Source organism: Streptopelia decaocto (genome assembly GCF_964273445.1).
Source record: "Streptopelia decaocto genome assembly, chromosome: 6".
NCBI classification, from domain to species: Eukaryota; Metazoa; Chordata; class Aves; order Columbiformes; family Columbidae; genus Streptopelia; species Streptopelia decaocto.
In genome coordinates, this window is record NC_138660.1 from 60,484,888 (window position 1) to 60,504,973 (window position 20,086).

The 20,086-nt window shown below is 38.7% G+C and overlaps 1 protein-coding gene across 7 annotated transcripts in view; it reads left to right on the top strand.

Moving 5' to 3' along the window:
- The first annotated feature begins 7,402 nt into the window (after positions 1-7,402).
- The window catches only part of SLC35F5 (solute carrier family 35 member F5), a 32,785-nt gene continuing 20,101 nt past the window's right edge, over positions 7,403-20,086 (top strand). For 2 of the 7 annotated variants that reach the window (XM_082057152.1, XM_082057157.1), the window contains exons 1-5: positions 7,411-7,459; positions 10,072-10,142; positions 12,314-12,394; positions 16,538-16,679; positions 17,759-17,902. In XM_082057152.1, coding sequence (XP_081913278.1) covers positions 16,545-16,679; positions 17,759-17,902 — 279 coding nt within the window. In that variant the 5' untranslated portion in view covers positions 7,411-7,459; positions 10,072-10,142; positions 12,314-12,394; positions 16,538-16,544. Of the gene's footprint in view, positions 7,460-7,777; positions 7,910-10,071; positions 10,143-10,484; positions 10,640-12,313; positions 12,395-15,390; positions 15,428-16,537; positions 16,680-17,758; positions 17,903-20,086 lie in introns of those variants that run through there. The other 5 variants (XM_082057155.1, XM_082057154.1, XM_082057153.1 and 2 more) reach the window with 5 other exon arrangements.

Consider the following 20,086-nt stretch of genomic DNA (forward strand, 5'->3'; position numbering starts at 1 on the left):
ACTGTCCAGAGAAACACTGCATTCCTATTTACAGCTTGCTTTGCCATTCAAAATTGCTTGTCTTCATGCTGCTATTCTGTATTTTCTCATAAAAATACATCTTGTTCCTTTATAAAGCCTCTGTAAGTGAATTAGCAGAATGATGGCAGCAGGGTTCTTACAACAGCAAAACAGGAGACGATTCTCTGCCTTTGTGTCGCATCTGCACTGCACAGGCTCCTGACAGTCACACCTGGGAGACAATGTTACAGTAATACAAAGCTCAGCCATGATCAGAAAATCTCTGCTGTCTTGTGTAATAGAAGCATTACTACGTGTTCTCAGTTGTACCTATTTACTTCCTCGCTGGAACAAATGTGTATTGCTACCTTTGTCATCTGACTTATTCTACACTTCAACAGAACTGAAAACCTAAATCAATCACAGCTCTAAGTATCTGACTTGCTTTAGCGGTTGTACTTTAGGCATCAACTTTCATGTTCACCATGTTATGAACCATTAATTTGAGAAAAACCCATGATAACTTACAAACCCCATGTAAAACCACCTTTTAAATGTAGTGATCTTTTAATTTTTATTTAAAGATGTCATCCATGTGCTGATTCAAGTCAGTACGTCGGTCATTGATAGGTTTGCAGTTTAGAAGTCATTGCAGGCATCCAGAACCAATGAGGCCCCCAGCAGAGCACAGAATCTCACTGGGGTAAAGCCAGGCCATAAAAAAGCAGCAACGGTAAGAGCAAGAAAAGTGCCAGATCACTGATGCTTAGAACAGAGGATCAAGATGATCCAAATGGTTCATTTCACAAAATAGTAGCATGAAGAGTCCTAGTCCAATGACACCATGGATTTTTGAGCTAATCAAAGATTTGAAACTGCAAGCAATTGAATGTACTACAGGTGAATTGGTTTCTGTTCTGAGACACTTGTTCAGACTTCAACAGATGTTCACCAACTTTTGAGAGGGTTTTGCTGCTAATATTTGACCTCCCGTTCTGAATGGCTTTTCATAAGAAGATTGTTTAGAAATACTCATACCTATTACTTTTTCTTTTTCTTGTTTTGCGACTTTGGAAAAACATATATTCTTTTCAGTTGACTCCTCAGATTAGCTGTTAGAAGACATCAGATATTAAAGACCACTATCTCACAACTCTGGTCATTGTACCATGTTACTTATTGTACTTGTTTCAAGATAACGCAAGGAGGAGAGGAGAACTAGGAGGAGAATTTGGAACTTGCATAGACAAATGTCCTCCGGATGCAGCAGAGTGCTGCTTGAAAATGGTACCAGTCTTTCCAGTCAGCTGGATATTATAGCATCCACAGTTGAATTGGCAGAAGCATGAATAAGCACTCCCTAATTGCCTCCAGATAAAATGAGACATAACTAAAAATATCCTCTTTGATGGGTTAAATAATTTGGCTGCTTTCTTTTCAGCAGAATAAGGAAATGTTCTCTCTAGCAGAACAAGGAACGCTCTCTCCAGTAATGTTGGGGGATAGCAATGAACAGCTCGTGCAGTATCTTTTTCAAAGATCCCAAAATATGTGGAGCCCAAGTTTCTTGTTAAGGTGCATGATTTATTTAGAAAAAATTAACAATAATAGTCAAATTAGTCAACGGTGGAAATGCTTACAATTACTGTGTTCTTTAATAAACAAATAAGTAAACCTATTTTAGTGACAATGCTGCATGCATAAAAAATGGCAGAAATTTCAAAGCACTATTTTTGAATGCTGGGTACCACCACACTAGATTTATTCAGACTGTTTGGTAACATATAGAGAAGGAAACTGTTAACTTATTGCTGTAAAGTTGGGGGTTCTTGCTTGTCCTGCTGAAAGACAGCAGGAGATTATCTTGAAATAATACCTTAGTGGATCATCAAAAAGTATAAACGCTGATTTGCAACTTTACAGTGCTCTGTCAGTCACTGTAAGGATTATATGAACATATTTGAAGAAGAACAGTTAGTTTGTAAGAATATGGTCTTCACATGTCTAGTATCAGAAGTGTTTCACTCACTCTACTGCTTTCAAAAACTGTACTAAAAGCAAACACGGTGGCAAATGATGCTAACGAATATGTAATTTGGGCAAAATCTTATAGACAAACATGACAGGCATTGTGTTAGTCCTTACTGCAAGAACAGGGGCACTATAATACCTATATGGAGCAGTACATGTTTTTTTAAATCCATGTGCCATCCTAACAAGCCAACCAACTTGACCTTTAAGGACAACATATATTGCAACCTTACGACCTGAAACAATGCACTGGCAAAGCCCCAAATAAGTAGCTCTGTCACTGCAATTTCTCATCTGACAAACTTTCGTTTCTGGTGCAGTTTAAGAGTCTGCATTGAAAGGACCATAGGTACTTGTTAACATTCCAACATGTGAAAGCCAGAAACCTTCCCTCCTGTATTTTCCTGCAGAATAACTTCCAGTTTAATCCATTTGCATGCTCTATATATAAAACCTATATGTACACAGTACATCTCGCATGCTAATACTTTAAGAATCAATATAGGACAATTGTTCCTTTGCTTTAGGCTCTTCTTAGGAGAATACCTGACTTATCTTTAATCTTATGCATGCCCAGCAAGGGATCAGTTAACTATTACCATATTGGGCAATACTGCAATTCACTTTGAATGGTACCTTATGTTGCAATGAGCCTCAATGAATCATTGTGATTATTCATACAGGAATGCGCAAAAGCACAAATATCAAAATCTGTTCTGTGTTCTCCTGAACGTACAGGGTCAGATTACATGCAATTCCAACTGTTTAGCCCTGTGCTGGTGAAACAGCCTTATTTGACCTTTAGAAAGTCGCTTTTATGGGAATATTCATTGTAAGTAAAAATCAAAAAATCAAATTTGACTCTCTGTTAAGGCCTCAGTTTTTTTTTGGTTGGTTGGTTGTTGCTGGGGTTTTTTTGTTTGTTTTATTGTATCTGCAGTACCCATGCCCACACATGCATTTCTACTAGCTGTGGTATTTAAATGACTCTCTACTTGTCAATGTGCGTGAAGGTTACACCTGCAGTCCCCTCTTGCATATTTTTCTCAATGGCATGGTAATTCTGTAATGCAGAACACTTCTGAAGGTTTACTTTCCATTTACTTTTTGTTTTGCTTGGATAGGCTTCAAAATGTTTTTTTTTTTAATTGCCTTTTTTAACAAATTATGATCACAGTTCATCTACTGAAAATAATTGAGTGATAGCAATTTAGTAATTTTAAGTCTTGGAAATCCCGCTGTCAATTCAGATTCCTCTTTACTATTATAAATCAGCAAAGTAAAGAGACTGAAACAAGTGATGACATGGCCCCCAAACGAGTTGTTTTACTAGTCTGTAATCTTATTACCTGCTAATAGTTGCAAGTAATGTTCAGTGGGAAGCAGAAAAAGCTCTCTATTCTAGCTCATTTTCTGCGGCTATTAAAAGTAATGGTTGATTAAAAGCTACATTGCAAAAATATTTGTGGTTTTTGCTTCTAATACATTTGCAGTGTAACAGTTTTCCTGTAAGTACTGGTAGTTTTCATAGTAATCAGCAATTTTTTTTTTCAAAATAATACAGTTTTAAGAACTAGAATTTCTTAGAGCCTTGTCATGAGGTAAAAGTTAAAGAAACAGCCATGTAACAGCTCAGCAAGGGTCAAAAAATACAAAATGTTAGTAAACACACAAAAAAGGAATAAGAACAAAATGGAAATTGTAACTATCACAGTCTAACTAATATGCAAATTTTGATGTTTTCATTTCAGCATCTCAAGAATTGCATTGGGAACAGGGGAAGGCAATGAAGGCATTTCAAGGGCAGCTGAGGACAACTACAAGACACATTCCAACTCAAATGGTGCTAAGAAGGTGAACTGGCACAACTACTACAAGTTACGTGACATTATTAACCAGTGGGCTAAAACCAAGCAAAACAAAACATTTTTCTTTCATGCCGCAAGACTCTACTTAAATAAATCCTTAATAGCTAATGTTCTACAGTATAACTGGGTTCAAAGAAGGGATTAGCCAAGTTCATAGGTCCATTGAGAGCTATTAAATATACTGGCTGAGTTACAGACTTCCAGATAAGGATGCTGTAAACCACTTATTTCTAAAAACTGCATGGCTGTGCCATGGAAACAACTACTCTATAAGTGTCTTGTTCCCAATTCCCTTTTCCCAGGCATCCATTACCAGGTGTAGTGGAGAGACAATTCTTAGCTAGCTGGACTTTGGGTCTAAGCCAACAAAACAGGGAAAACTCTGTTGTTGTGCATCTTAAGCCCAGTCTGGTCCTTGGCACTTAGATTCCATCCTTCCCATAACAACAGAAATCGATAAAAACTGACTTTGTCAGATTAAATTTTAATACAGTTTCTTCTGTTTCTTTGTCTTCTTCAGGAACATTAACATCTTGTTCACCAAAGATCTGATCCAAACCCCTCTGAAGGAAATATGTCTCTAAAATAAGTAGATTCAATTCCTTCATAATGATCTGAGACCTAGAGAGTATTAAGTTTCCTTAATGAGATCTGATCTATTACATACAAATCAGTTCTTATGTTCTCATAAGTAGAACATACATGAGCAGAAACTACATTCTCATTTTCTTTGTAAGTGCAATTTAGCTGGTCTGTAAAAAAACATTGAGGATGTTTTCTCTTATGAAAATATTACAGTGCTGCTGGAAAGTAGATATAATTTTGTTTTGCCTATAGAAGTGCTATTTACGTAACTAAAATATTCACAGCAAGAAAAATAAATATGCACTATGTGTGTATCTGCAATATATATTAGCTTTATTACATTAGACTACTCATAACCCAATTCCTAAAAGAGGAACTGTAAAAAAAAAAAAAAAAAAAAGAGGAAAATAAATCATTCTTACAATAGTTTCTTTCCAAGAAGACACAAGATCATCATGTGAACTTTTACAATAGGAAGCAAACTGCTTAGTAAAGAGCTAAAAATACAGGAGTCCTGTGATATTTCTAAGTGTAAAAAGTACAAACTTCTGGGCTTCTGACAATGTTGACCCATTTTTCTTCAAATGCTTCAGGAACCACAGCGTAAGTGCCTCATCCTGTGATGAAGAGAAGCTTGGCACTCCACCCTAAGAACTGCAGTTCTCTCCTGTTTGCCTGCCTCAGTCAAAATGTTTTAAATCAAAACATTAACAAGTTGGATTTAGCTGTGGGACCACACTGAGATGCAAACTGCATAGCCTCATAAAAAATAAAGAAGAAAACTCACACAGAAGACATAATGCTCAGAAAGATGTTTTTAATTCACAGCTGACATTTCATATGCTTTCTATTGTCAAAGGAGACTGAAGGAAAAAAAAATAATATATAACATTTATGCATCTTCAGATATTTTACCATCTCTGCCACCAACTACTGCCACTCACTGTGGGACAGCACTTGCCAGGGCCAGCAAACCAAGCTGAGGTTTATAATGCTCACTCTCAAAGGTGAATTCCCCTTTCCCAGAGCTTTTTGATCACTGCATGATCAGCTAAGACAAAGAGGCTGAGAATCTGCACCTTCCCTGTTGCCTTATTTATCCTCCCTGTTCACAAGAACACGTGCAGCTTTGCTTTTTTTTTTTAATATAAAACATTCACTCCATTTTAACATCATTTATGCATAATAATTTTCAAGGTATTATTTAGTAAAAGCACTATTAGCTATAAAAATGTATTATGTGTAGTTTGTCAGAGTACTGTAGTCATAACTGTGGTTGTCTTCTCAGGTTTCACCGCTTATTAACTAACTGACCTTGGATAAGTCATGTAAGTTTACTGAGTCTCAGTATAAACACTTGGACTAAAGATGTGCAAGACCTAAGAAAGTTAGATGCTGTGAGATGCATACACATTTTTCTATATAACTTTCAGCTCATCCAAATTCCACAGAAAGCACCATTTCAAGAGGACTGCTTTTTTTTTACAGTTTTGTCTAAGAAATATCTTATTTCAACAGTTTGTGTGAATAGCACTTAAAATTAATTTCACAGCTATATCACATGTATCACCTAATTGCAATTAAATATCGTTTACCTCTCCACTTATCTGTATACATCGCTTACTATTATTTCCTAGCAGTTTTTACTGAAAAATTCCCAAAATATCTAATAGTTGAGTTTTGCAAAATTATGCATTTATATTAGCAAGTGAATACTGAATGATCTGCAACACATTACATACCCCACTGGTTATCTTAGGTCAGTATCATGAGCTCAGTTCTTAAATACTAATCAACACTGACTACAAGCAGGTAATAGGGACTAAAAACCAACACAAACAAGACCAGAACCTGATTTTGCAATTTCATTTAAGTCTATGCTAGTTTATGTTAATCACTGTTTTGGGGAGATATAAGGCCTGCCTAATGTTTCCTTTTACAGCTTGCGTAGTCAATAACTTAAGCATCTCAAAATTAAACATAAGGCAACTGTGCTTTAATGTAGCTAATGTCTATACAATTTCTTTTATGCTATTAAAAGTGTGTTGATAACGAAGCAGATATCTATTTTGAGGATTCAATTAGTTTTCACTGCTTCCCGGTCCTGAGAGATTTTATATTGCAGAGTGTAAAGACTGCAGTAACTACCAAAGATTCCATCATCTCACTGTATTTTAGAACATTTCTCAAGGGTCTTGCTCGCTTTGGTTTTTCTTTCTTCCTTCTTTTTGCCAGGCTGGTTTCAAGCTCCATCCCACTTCTCCATCTCTAGTTCTGCAGTTCGTGCTCTCTGCCTTCTCTGTTCCTCCATCTTTTAGTTCCTTTCTTTTGTGACCTGTTTATCTGTGGAAGAGGCTGCATAAATGCTCGGGGACGGCTCGCCTACCCGAGGAAGGTCTCCTCGATCAGTTATTCTACCCGTTCTCGCTGCAGACGGTCGATGCGGGCGGCACAGACAGGGCGGCTGCCCCCGGCGGCCCTCGGCACCGCTCCCCGCGCAGCCTGCCCTGCGGAGCCCGGCCCCGGCCTGGCGGGACGCTGAGCGTTCTCCAGGCAGAGCCAACGTGAAGCTGCGTCCCGCCGCTCCGGCTGCCGCCCGTTCCCGAGGAGCCGGCGGCCGCTGCGGGGCAGCGCGGGCACCGGCACCTGAGGCCTTTAGGCGCCGAAACCTTGTGGCTCCACCCCTGAGCCGGCCGGGATGGGGCGGGCAGCAGCCTCGGAAGACCCGCGGGGCGCTGCCCGGGCCGCGGAGCGGGAACACCCGCGGGGGGACGGTGGTGACCAGCAGGGGCGGCGAGCGGCTGGCCGAGCGGCTCGATGGGGCCGCGCTGCGGGCGGGGCGGGGCCAGCTCTCGCTCGCGGCCTCGGGGATGGATTCTCGGTGCACCCACCATCTTGGAGGCGGGCGGGAGGGAGGGGAAGGAAGCGGGCGGTGCTGCCGCCGGACGGAGCCGATGGCCCCTGCGCGGCCTCAGGTATCGCCGCCGTCGCGGAGACGGGGCAGCGGCGGGAGGCGGGCCGCGAGTTCTGCGGTGCTGCTCCCCCAGCCCCGCCGCCTCTGTCAGCCGCCGCCGGCGGTGTCGCGGGCGAGAGGCCTCGCCCTCCCAGTCCCCGGCTCGTGGGGCTGAGGGGGCGAGACCGGGCCCTGCCTCGGGAGGGGAACTTTGCCCCGTCACGTCGCTCGTGGGTGGACGGGTCGCGCCTGTCCGGGCTGGGGGCGCCGCCGCGGGACGCCCGTGTGCGTGACCCGGCTCCAGCCGGCCGGCGCCGGCGTCCAGCGGGGGTGGAGGCAGCGTGTGCCGCCCCCTCCCCGTGGCCTGTGGGGCCTCGGCCCCGTCCCGCGGGGTGAAAGCGCCTCAGCCGGCCGGGGGTGCCCGACCTGCCCGGGGAGGAGGGGATGTGTGCACGGTTCTCTTTCCGGGCAGGTAACGAGCCCTGTGTCCCGCCCCGCCTGAGGTGCGAGGGGGCTGGTGCTTCCCCTGCGTGGGCTGCGTGTCTCTCCCCCTGCGGTCTCCAGTGTCTGTTTGACGTGTGAGTGCAGGACGGATCCTCATTCTTCTTTCTCTGTGATCCTCAGGGCTTGAGCCGTATTTATTTCTCCTCGGGCATCCCCTTTTTCTGAGTGTGTTAAGGAGATTTACCCATTTCCTGCTACTCTTCCCCAAAGATATCTGTCGGCAGGAAGGAAGGAGGAGACCCCGTTCACTCTGAAAGCCGGTTCTGACTGCGGTCATTTTGCCGTTTGCAGCATGCCTGGAAGGCTCAGCTTTCAGAGGCAGGACTGACGTGCACTTCTGAAGCTGCTGTGCTTGTTCTTATCTGTGCCTGTTTATCATGTGACAAAGCGTGATATGTTTAGATCTCGCACCAGACAAGATTAGATGGGTAGCGTGTGAAATGGGTGTCACTTGTAATTCTTGGCTAATACTAAATGTGTAGCCACTGATGGCAAAGATTTTTTTATCTAGTGTTACTGGAAGACGGTGAGAAGGAGGGCAGTGTCAATTTTCACTCTGCTAACCCGAAACTGACTCGATGTGGTCATAGATGTTCATGTCCAGCTGGGTCGTAGTCATGCTGGTGTGCTGTATGAATGAACCTCAGAAGTATGTGGTTAGATACTCTGGTAGCTGGTAAGGACTCTGGAGTATGCAAGAGATAAATGTTCTGTGTTATTATTGCTATATAAGAAAATTTGTTTGGAAATGTCATGAGTCTTGAGTGCTGAATAGGAAACTTCTACAAGTGTTTTTTTTAATTCCATAGATACCAAGATCCAACTGTGCCTTGATAGTATGACTGTTACATTGTGCACTGCCAGATTCCCCAAAAACCCCTCTTTTTATGTTAAGCTAAATTATCTAATTTTGGCATTAAAATTAATGGGTTTTCTGTGCACGCTTAAGTCTTGTATAGCTTTTTATTAAGCTAGGAATGGTGATCTCTACTGGCAGTACTGAGTACTGGTATGAAAATGTTGTCTTTGGGTTCTTTTTTGCAGGGGTCGTTTGCTTCACTGTATTATACAGATTCTACAGGAAACTTTTCTTGAGTAAAGATTACAGGGCTGTATAATTGTCATGTTGCATAAGGCTCACCTTTCCTTCTCTTCTGAAGATTCTTGCTTTTGCTCTCATCCTATGAGTGGAGGTCAGAGTCGAGTTAAATTAATGTTGCTTTAATGCACATTTATAGATTTAGAAGGGTAGGTGTAAAATGTATATCAGTTTACTATCAGCTTTTTTTTTTTTTTCTGGTTAGAGTCAAAGCAGCGTCTCTGTTTATTTTATCTCGAAAGTAATTGAATATGAAATGATAATCACCTGATAACAGTACATGTTAAAGGGGGAGTTGTATCCCAGATCTCTCATTATTGGAGCAGCTGGTATAACTGGAAAAACTCAACCCATTTATTCTGTGTGCAAACCTTATCTTGGTATGTTCTCTTTTGAAATTGCTTATGAAATAATCTTGAGTAAATACAAGGAAGAATTTCAAGTTGACTTGCACCATGGTGACTGAGCTGCTGTTCTGACACTCTTGTTATTACATACTCTTTTGTTTTTGGGAGGGGGGAATATGTTTTCTTCATAGAACAGCTGGAAGCAATACTACTGTTTTGCAATTATTTGGCTGTTCTTCTACTTATAATTTTGTCTTCTCTAATTGTCAATACCATAAAAGCTATTTCATGTTTTGTGAACTTCATATTATTTTCTTTTGGGATGGAAATTTTAACATGAAAAAAAGTTATAGTCTGTGCAAAGACACATTTAGTGCTATAGAAATAAGACTGCACATTAGGTATCGATGGTGGAGTTAGACATAAGTGACTGACCGCGTGTTCAGAACAGTAGAGTTGGACAGGTTGTGGATCCTGTTGGCTTTGGTGTAATCAGCTACATGAACATACATTGTTGACTACCTAATGAGAACATTTTAATCATTTTTTGTGTATCGTAAATTGAAATGGTGATTCAGCGTAAGTGACCCAGGATACTGTAACATTATAGAAAAGAAATACAATGTCATGACAAGGAAAATTTAGGATACTTTTTTGTGTTTTGTTGTTTTTTTTTTTTTTCAGAAGATCTTCATGTAACTGGCTGAAAAATGGTTCTGCAAGATGACAGCAGCAACTCTAACACTGTTAAAATGGTAAATAAAGTATTAAAAAGATCTCCATGCTGTTTCCTGAAAATTATATTAGAAGTGCTTTTTAAATGAATATTCCTTCAAATGTCAAATTTCAACTGGTATATTGAAAGTTATACAATGTGGAAAGCATATTTATTTCCTAATAATGGAAATGAAAAGCAAACGTGCTGAAGTTTCTACTGTATTTAATAAAGTAGAAGATTGTATTTTCTTTTAAACCATCATTTCTGTTTCAGCCCTTATGTCTTCTGGTGGCTTAAATTTATCATAACTCTCTGCACTTAATGAATTAAATGTTTTGTAAGGGTAAAGTCTCATTCTTAGAGGGAAGTGTTTTGTACAGTTCTCATTTTAGGTGCTGGATGTTATATTAATATGCTAAACTTTTATCCTTATCCTGAAACGGGTTAATTACTGGAAATGAGCATTGAGCAGGGTGCTGTGATCAGCTCCAGTCAGGAATACAGCCCACAGCAGATCATGCATGCTGATAGAGGGTAAGATATATGTCTTGCGTAATAATCAAATGTAGGTGTAAGTTCTGCACCTGGTTACTTGAGTATAGCTAATATGGATTAAGTACGGGCCAAAAGTAAGTAGCCAAATAGTACCTTTCTCTTGGTGATATTTGCTTTAGTCTCCGTGGAGGGAAGAATTTTTAAGCATCTTTTTTACTTTCTGTTTATTATTGTTGTTGTAGTACGCAGTTATTTTGGGTGCATAAATTAGACATGCACAAACTGTTTGGAGCTTTGTATGGATAAAAGTCTTCTGGTTTAAATCTTGGTTATATGAGATACTGATTTTAATCTCTCAGTAGGTTGGTAGTGTAAGAAAAATATAACCAGCAGCTACTGTTTGTGTGTGAAGGCACTGAATTGAATAGGTGTTCAGGATCTACAGGGAGCATAGACTTTGTGATGTAGAAGATGAATAACCACATGCCTCTGTCCTAAATCTGCATCTTCAATCTTTTTTTTTTTTTTTTTTAACCAGGCACAGTCATTTGATAGAATCCGTGGTAAAGGGCTTGAACTTGCTGGGTGCCAAGGGATGTGTAAATCTTGATGAGTTCAGTAGGGGCTGAATCATAGGCTTGTGTGGTCCATATTTATAGTTGACCTCTTCATCTAATTTGCAACAGATGAAAAGCATCCGTTTGACTTTTACCTCCTATTCACTGTTTATAAACTTTCAGCTATGCTTGATAGGTAATCAAAAGCAAAACTTAGTGTAAGCGTTTAGTTTTGACCTTACTGGTACCTCTGTTTTGCGCACTAATTTGTGACTCATTAATAGAAGGATTTATTCTTGCTGATACAGGATATCCCTAAAACAGAGCTTAGCAAGGGTTCACATGAATAAGAAAAGAAAAAAATTGTAGCACTTCAAAGCAATAAAACTTTATGGCTTTATTATTCTTGGTTGTCAGTTCCAGTTTTGCTTTGCCTTCTCTTGGAGCACCATAGACTTGCCAACATCTGAATTTGCAAATAGTTCCAGATCAGATGGGATTTCTAGTGGCCTAGTGTAACTTTTTTTTTCCAAAGTCCCTTATGTATAATGTTTCTTTCCCTAAAAAACAATTTTAAAGTGGATCTTCTTGAATGTCTTTGTAGGATATAAGTTTAAAATTTTTTTTTAAGTATTATGTAAGTTTTTCTTTGTTTGTTTTAAATATAGTATCAAATGAAGGAGAGATACCGGGCTTCCACAAGAAATAACATGGAGGTGTCTTATCTTTCTAGATTACTGTAAGGCCTAAGAGCCTATATGGTGTTCCGCTACCTTCCTAATTCTAGTGTTTCAATTCTTTGCTTGGGAATGTACGCTTAAGAAATAGGCCCTTTTTCCACATAGTTTAAAAAAATTAAAACATAACATCATCAGGTTCTTCTTTCTCTTGGGAACTTCTTATATTCAATTATTAAGGAAGAGATAGTGTTCCTTGAAATATAAAAAATAGTAAATGATCCTGTTTTCTTGCTGTCCTGCTAGTATTTTTTCTGTAGACCAGTTTTTAGGGTTCTTTATCTGTATGTCCCTGACACTTTGGACTTAAGATGCAGCAAACTCATCTGGAACTTGAAATTTTACAAATTGTTTTGCAAATGTAAGTGCATAAAATACACACACACTTCTTCAAAGTTTGCTTTTTTTATTCTTTTTAGGAGACTACCTTCACTTTGACGTGATGTGTGAAGTTTGTTAGTCATCATTTTTTGCTTGTTTTTTGACAGTTATTGTAGAAGGTACGTATGAAAAAAGTAAATGTTGTTCCTTCTGTGTTCATTTTTAACAGAGCATGTTGCCATTGATGTACAGAAGCCAAATGTAAAGAAGTGTGTGGAATTGTATTTCATTAGTTTATGAATGCTGGTGCTTTGTCAATAAATGGGGTAATGTGTCTGTCTAAAACTTCTTAAAATGGTAGTTTCTATCATTTTTGCGTTCTATGTCAATTTTTACAGGTTTTAATTCTGTCAGAAAACTTAGTATATATGTTTCAATAGCATTCTGTTTTTCTGCTGAACATTATAAGTGGTTTAGTATTATTGCTGCTTTGTAATTTTTTAGTCAACTACTTCCTTGAAGCTGCATTGTGCTGCATGATGACTTTGTAGTCACCCTTTCTTGTTAAGTTTTTTCCTTGTTGTGAAAGAAGCATGCAAAGGGCTATATTAGGCACACCGAAATGTTAAACAGGCACTTTGTAATCAGATGAGAAAGTAATAGCTGCTATTACGGTACCATATAAAAAACTTCAAGGCATAAGTATGGGCTCGTTAATTAGAATTCTGAAATGTACTTATCATAGGTAGAAAAGAAATGGTTCAACGTGTACTTATATTCTAAATAACTTCATATGTAACCTCTTATCTAAGAAGTACTAGATATTCTGTGATCCTTTATTTCCCTCCTGCTGAAGGATCTTAAAGCAAGGGATTTGTGCAAGCCTGATGTAGCTAAGTTGAGTACAGTATTAAGCAGCTACAGAATGTGCACTATATCTGTGCATGATCTCTGCACACAGTGGATGTGTGTTATGTGCTTTGAAGCCGTTTGTGGTGAGAAGAGCTCGGGATGGGAGCATCTGATGTAGAGAGGTCTAATGGATGCAGCTACTGCCGTTCCTTCCTGTCTCAACTCCCTCTGCCCCTCCTACCTGCAGCACATAACTGGTGGGAGGCTGGACTGGTTTCCATTTCTGATAGGTCTTCCCACTGTTCATGTCTTATGCTGTAGCCTGACAATGAGATTTTTTTCCTTTTAGCTCCTTTGAAACTCTTTTATGCCCGGGTTTCATTTTTGCTGCATATTACATAAATGTATGAGCAATTTGTAGGCTATACATAATATAACTTAATATAATGGCTTGCAGGCTATTAGTCATAATAAAATGAAGGCAAAGTTTATAGAGTGTAATATGTACTATCTATTAGACCAATTCATAAAAACTGAAAAAACTCTTAGAAGGTTTCAGGCATGAAAACCTTTCTATTATCTTATTCAAATTCAGATAATATCCCTATTTATTCTCTTTGAAAACAAATGTTTTCTTCTTTATTCTGCATCAAATAAAAGCTGCAATTTCTTGCTGTCTCTCATACTTTTGCCCCTCCCGACTTGCAGACTTCTGCTCTCTTTTGTCAATCCCTCTGTTTTATCAGAAAAGCAGAATAATTATCCAGAACTGATGCCCACACATGGAATAAATCAGCATAGATCTAGTGGTATAATTATACTTCAGGAGCTCTGCCTATTGATTTTTATTTGGAAAGAAGCCCTTAGAGAAATGGAGGAACAAATGTCAAGATTTGAACATGGCAGAGACTGTATTGCAAAGGAGAGGCATGACTCCAGCGGAGAGCTGCAAAGATGCTGAGGGCTCTGGAGCATCTTTCTTATGAGGAAAGACTGAGAGAGCTGGGGCTGTTCAGCCTGGAGAAGAGAAGCTGAGAGTGGATCTCATCAATGTTTATAAATATCTCAAGGGTGGGTGTCAAGAAGATGGACCAGACTCCTTTCAGTGGTGCCCAACGACAGGATGAGGGGCAATGGGCACAGACTGAAGCACAGGAGATTCCATCTGAATATGAGGAGAAACTTCTTTACTTTGAGGTGCCAGAGCCTGGAACAGGCTGCCCAGGGAGGCTGTGGAGTCTCCTTCTCTGGAGACATTCAAACCCACCTGGACACGTTCCTGTGTGATCTGCTCTGGTGAACCTGCTTTAGCAGGTGGGTTGGACTGGATGATGTCCAGAGGTCCCTTCCAACCCCAACCATTCTGTGATCCTGTGACTCAGAGGCAGGAAACAGTGTAAGTGATATCAAATGCACTTGTACATATCCAGGTGTTTAAATCAGTCTGAGGAATAGGCTGGTCTGGAAAAAAGAAGTGTATCTACCTCACTGAAGACACTGTGGCACTGTCTCTTTCATGAATAATTTGTAAATAATGAAAAAGACAGCAATTGTTTCCATGTTGACACCTGTGGAAAAAACAAAGCATGTTTTAAATTTGCCAAATTGTATTAGCAAAGCACATTGCCTCTTTGCACTGGGAGAGTTAGGAACTGTTCCACAAGGGTGAATTGTATTTCATTTCCTTGAGGAGTTGTCTCAAAGATAGTGAGGGTTTGAGTTAATGATTATAAATAGCAAGGTATGTTATGTAATCTGTAGCAGATTAACTCTTAATAAATTGCTTCTCAAAATGTATACATAAATAAGTTAACATTAACCATAGAGCTACCATATACACATCTTACTGAGGTTCATGAGTAAAAGATTCTAGTACAAGTAGACCAATAAATGAGATATTGGTCTCTGTCACTTGTGTTTGAGGGTATTTAATCACAAAATTGAAGGTTTTTCTAAATGTAGCTCTTCCAATGGGCAGTCGTAAGGCTGTATCACTAATCTGAATCCCCCTCTAGTAGCATTAGTGGCTGTAAGAACACGTGTAGGTCTTGTATGCTTACGATTAGCGCTTGTTTGGGGTAGGTCCGGTGGGTCTTGAAATTTTTTTGAGTTAAAACAAGCAACATTTTTAAAAGCTTGTTTGCCTTGCCTTTCTTATTTTTTGGAAAGTGCTTTAGCGATCTCTTAACATAACTTCAGTGTTTTCAGTAATGATCATACTTTTAGTGCATGTTGTGCAGAGTCAAGCCCGCTAAAGTCGTGACGTACTGCGTACCCAAACAATATCTGTTCTGTTCTCTTGTGTTTACTCTGTTGAATAAAGGAGAAGTGCTCAGCCTACTGAAGGAAAAGGATTGAAGGTTGGTCATAATCTATTAACACACTGCTGTAGTGCTCATCTCCTCCAGAAATTTTAATGTTTTAACTGCAAATAGTCTTCCTACTATGTATTTTTGCAGCTCAAGCCATATCTTCAGAATTTTCTCTGGAGTGGTGTACTCTTTCAGTGTGTTAAAGCAGTTGGCTATAAGCATTTAAACTGAGTTGTGCTCTTCTGATAATTGCTTAAATTGACACCTTTCTCTTACTACGTTGAACAAAGTTTTCTGGGAGCTGTGAGGTGTGCATAGGAAAAAGAAAATAGGTTTGTGTGTGTCAAAATCTAGACTTGTTTATGTTGGAATTACTGGCAAGTCTGCATGACTTTTTACTAGATGACAAGATTAAAGATAGTTTACTGCTGTAGTTTTGATTTCTCAGAATATAAACTGTTCTAAATTGATTATTCTTATGTGTAATGTACCAGGACACAGTCAAAACCATTAGGGTGTTGGTGTTTTGTTTGTTTTTAATAGGCAAAGCTTTCTGTTTCATATATTGTATGCTTGCTCTCAGTTCGATAGGTTTTCACTAGAGCTGGTGCATGCCTGTATTTCATAACTTACTAAATAGATATATAATTTTTTTTGTGCTCAAATGCATGTGCAATCTAATTTTGAAAGTTTACAATTAATTTTTTTCTTTGAATTGCTTTATAATTTGAGGGATCATAATTTACTCAAATGTGTTGCTGTCTTCAGAAATTTTTGTTGAATGCGTAAGTTTAAACATAATTCTGACTACTTTTGGTAGAATTGTATTTGGCACACCATCTCAAACTAATTTCTACTGTCAGCTTAGAGTATCTGAATTTACCAAAACATAGGGTTTCAAATTCTGCACAATAGCATAGAATTTCCAACAAGGCGTTCTATTTTTTACCTACTTTTGCTTACTTCAGTGGTAGAACAGTTGATAAACTCTTGAAAAGTTGAGATTGCTCCTAATATCTTTGAAAATCTTATGCCAGATCTGTCAAAGATCTGCTTTTTAACGAACATAAGTATGTGTTCCATTTCATATATATGTGAAACGCTTGCCCGCACTGGTGTTATGTGTGCCTTGTTTATTCCTTTATCCATCTTGAACAGGTTACAAATGGTGTGGGTGTTTATCATGAACCGAATGAGCTCCCAGAGCAGTTCATCCACTCAGCGTAGGCGAATGGCTCTAGGAATTGTCATTCTTCTCCTTGTTGATGTGATATGGGTTGCCTCTTCAGAACTCACTTCTGTAAGTATTGTTCCACGCATCTTAAAAGGAAAATAAAAGCCTGTTTCAGAGAAAGATGCAGCAGAAACGTGGTCACTCAGCCTTTTTGGTATGAAGACAATATCCCTTGGTTTAGTGAACTAACCTGTATCCACTGAAAGTTACAAACAAGCTCAACACAGTGACTGTTGCTTTCAAGACAGGAGGTGTTAGTGATAACTTTAAAATTACACAACATAAGCTCATAACTATGTACTGTAATTAGGGAGTTAATTTTTTTTATTGCTGTGTTGATTAAATTAATGCCCATATGTTTCCCAACAAGTAGTAAATGAGCTGTCACAGGCTAAGTGGTGTGGTAGATTGTAGTTGAGAACATCTAGGACCAAAGGACTTGGGTTGTGGAGTTTAAGCCCTGTAATTGCAGAAAAGTTTGTTGTGGTCTAGTTGGTATATTCACCATCTTGAAATTTATCTGGTGTTTACTTCATGTTTTAGGACTCAAAAAGGAGCTTGAGCAGTGGAAATTGAGTTTTCAATAAATTCTTGTCAAATCAAGGTTTCTGAACTGTCATTTAAGTTGTTATGTTCCATAAAATTTTTGAAACTAAGCATACAAATATGTTTGCTTAACACGCTATTATATAATAAAATATTTATTTCAAATGAGCTGCTGGAATCACTATTGATACTGAAATGTTACTTAATCAAAGTAATCTTTTCTAACTTGTGATTACTATGCTATTGCTTATAAAAGTGGTCTTTAATTTAGAAAATATCTGTATGCAAATGTATTTTCAGTCCTGTTTGAGTTCAGTGGCATATCAGTATGGTGCGTGGTTAGATACAACTAAAAAGTAGCGTTTTATCTTATAGAATGTCTCAGTGCCTTCTTGTTGGCATTTCAGATAGCCTGGGAGAGGGTACCTCCACAATAGATACAGCCACTTGTGTCTTTAGTCATATATGCCACTACTTGTAGCACTGTCATTTTGGGAACCAGACTGTTTTGGACAATATATGCTTAAACCTGTTCATTCATTTTCTGAATTCTCACCTAATTGGTAATTTTGGATACTGCAATTATTTTCTTTCCACAGTATGTTTTTACAAAGTACAACAAACCTTTTTTCAGTACATTTGCAAAAACGTCCATGTTTGTTCTATACCTCTTGGGATTTATTGTTTGGAAACCATGGAGGCAACAATGTACTCGTGGGTTTCGTGGAAGGCATGCAGCTTTTGTAAGTATTTTAACTCTGAAAATGGTTCTATATTTGTTGAAGTGTGTGCAAAAGAAACCCCTTAAAGTAGGACTAGAGAAAAGCAAAGTTTACGTATTTGTGAAATAGTGCTTTCAGAAAAGCAGTTATAAACTGAATCATAGCAATTCTAGTAGTCCTGTGAGAGGAAGAAAACAAAGGAAAAAGCAATATGAAATATGTCAGGAATCATAAGAAATGCTCTACTGGGCCAGACCGTTGTCTCTTCTGGCCTGGTAGTTTATCTTGAACAGTTGCAGAGGATGATTCTTTTTAAGACAACCTTACATGCCTCATTGATGTTGGTTCTCTTTTGCTTCTGCAGCACCTGGAATCAATGGAATCAGTATTTGAACTTTGTAGTTGATTTTTATCACTGACCCTTTTTGTCTCTGGCAGAACTATGAACTGTTGGCTAAGAAATTTTGAGGTTTTAGAAGTGATATTTAGGAAAGGTGGTAGAATTACATTTTTGCTGTTGTTAATACTGTATTTTCATAGCCTTTGTGCACGAGTAACCTTCTGATGCACATTCTGGAACTAGGTGTAATTTGTGCTAGAGTGTAAAATTATTGTCATATGACAGAAATACATGCTTTTTTCCAAGGAAATGAAGAGATGCTGGGAAGAGTGCTTGTTCTGTGCCAGTGTTTCAGGATGCTGAACAGCAGGACTCAGGAAGCAGTCAGGCATTTGGCCTGATATTAGCCTTGCATTAAACTAACAGAAAATGTGGTCCAAGCACATGCTGTTAGTCAACATGTCTTTATAGAAAATAGCTTGTATGAAAGGAACTGACTTCAATTCTTCTCAATATATTAGGCTTCAGTGATAGCGACAGTTGTAGGTGTAACATACTTAAATTGAAGTATTATATCACATTAAGACAAATGATTTTTATTATTAAAAAAAGAACACCACAAAAAAACGCCACACAAACAAAAAAAACCCAGAACAAACAACAACAGAAACACCTAACTGTTCTGGGTTTTTTAAAAAATATAGTGTTAAACACATAGACTATTTAGAGTCGGCTGATACCTTGAAATAATTTTTGCTAGACCAGCCTTTAATACCAGGTGCCTGTGCGTAGTATGGCACGTTAGACTTGCTGCTGCTCAGGATCTTCATAAGATAATTGAAAAATAAAGGGAATTTACAGATTCTTTATTGGAAGTAATGACACTAAAGTTGTACATTGTATTAGTTGTACAAAGCAACTATAGTGACCAATTTTATGAATCTAAGCAGATGAGTAGAATAATGGGCTGTTTCTTAGTGTGAATTGTAGTGGTTATATTGACCATCTGAATCTTCTGCCCACTGCAAAGAATGCAGATAATTGCAAAGAAGGAGATGTATGAGCCTATATGAACTGGACAGCAATGAGGAAGAGCGCTCGATCTGTCACATTTTGTGTGTGGCATTCATGGCGCCATTACTGGAATCTCCTTGTTCTTTCTTTCTAATCCTATAAAAAGTAATTTTTAAAATCATTTGTAGGATATAGCCATTATTTTTGATGTTAGCGTGTTTTGAAGAACACTACGGAGACAGGACTGTAGTGTGCAGTTAGATTACCTTTTTATTTCTTTTGCACACCACTCTTCCCCTCCGCTCCCTGTCCTGAGGAGTTTAGTTAAATATTCAACTGTGTAATTATCCCAAGTCCCTCCAAAATGTCTTGTGTTTACTAATCTGGAAAAAAAAAATATATACCTTTATAGATTTTTATTTAAATAATGATCACTTAGGTGAACACCTATACCTCACTTTTAAGCCCCTTTCAACATTACAGGCTTTGTTTAATAGATTTTTGTACCAGCATGGTAGACCAGGTCAGGGAACAGAGGTAGGTAGTAGTGCTTGTTAAGATGCAGAAAGGAAGAGGCAAAATGATACTTAAACTCATCCAAGTTTAAGTCTTGTTAAAACTAAAGCAGGGTTCCAAGTTTTTATGCAACGTCGCCTCAATAAAATGAAGAAACAAGAGGCTTGTTGTTAATATATGCATAATAATGTAGTGAAGCGTGTCTCACTAAGACTGAACTTTACAGGTTTTGGCTTTCTAACAGCCTGATCCTGTGTTGATACCTGGGTAATTGAATTCAATGGGGTTCTCCAAGAGGTACAAGGAATTACTGAAATTATTTACTGAACTTGTAA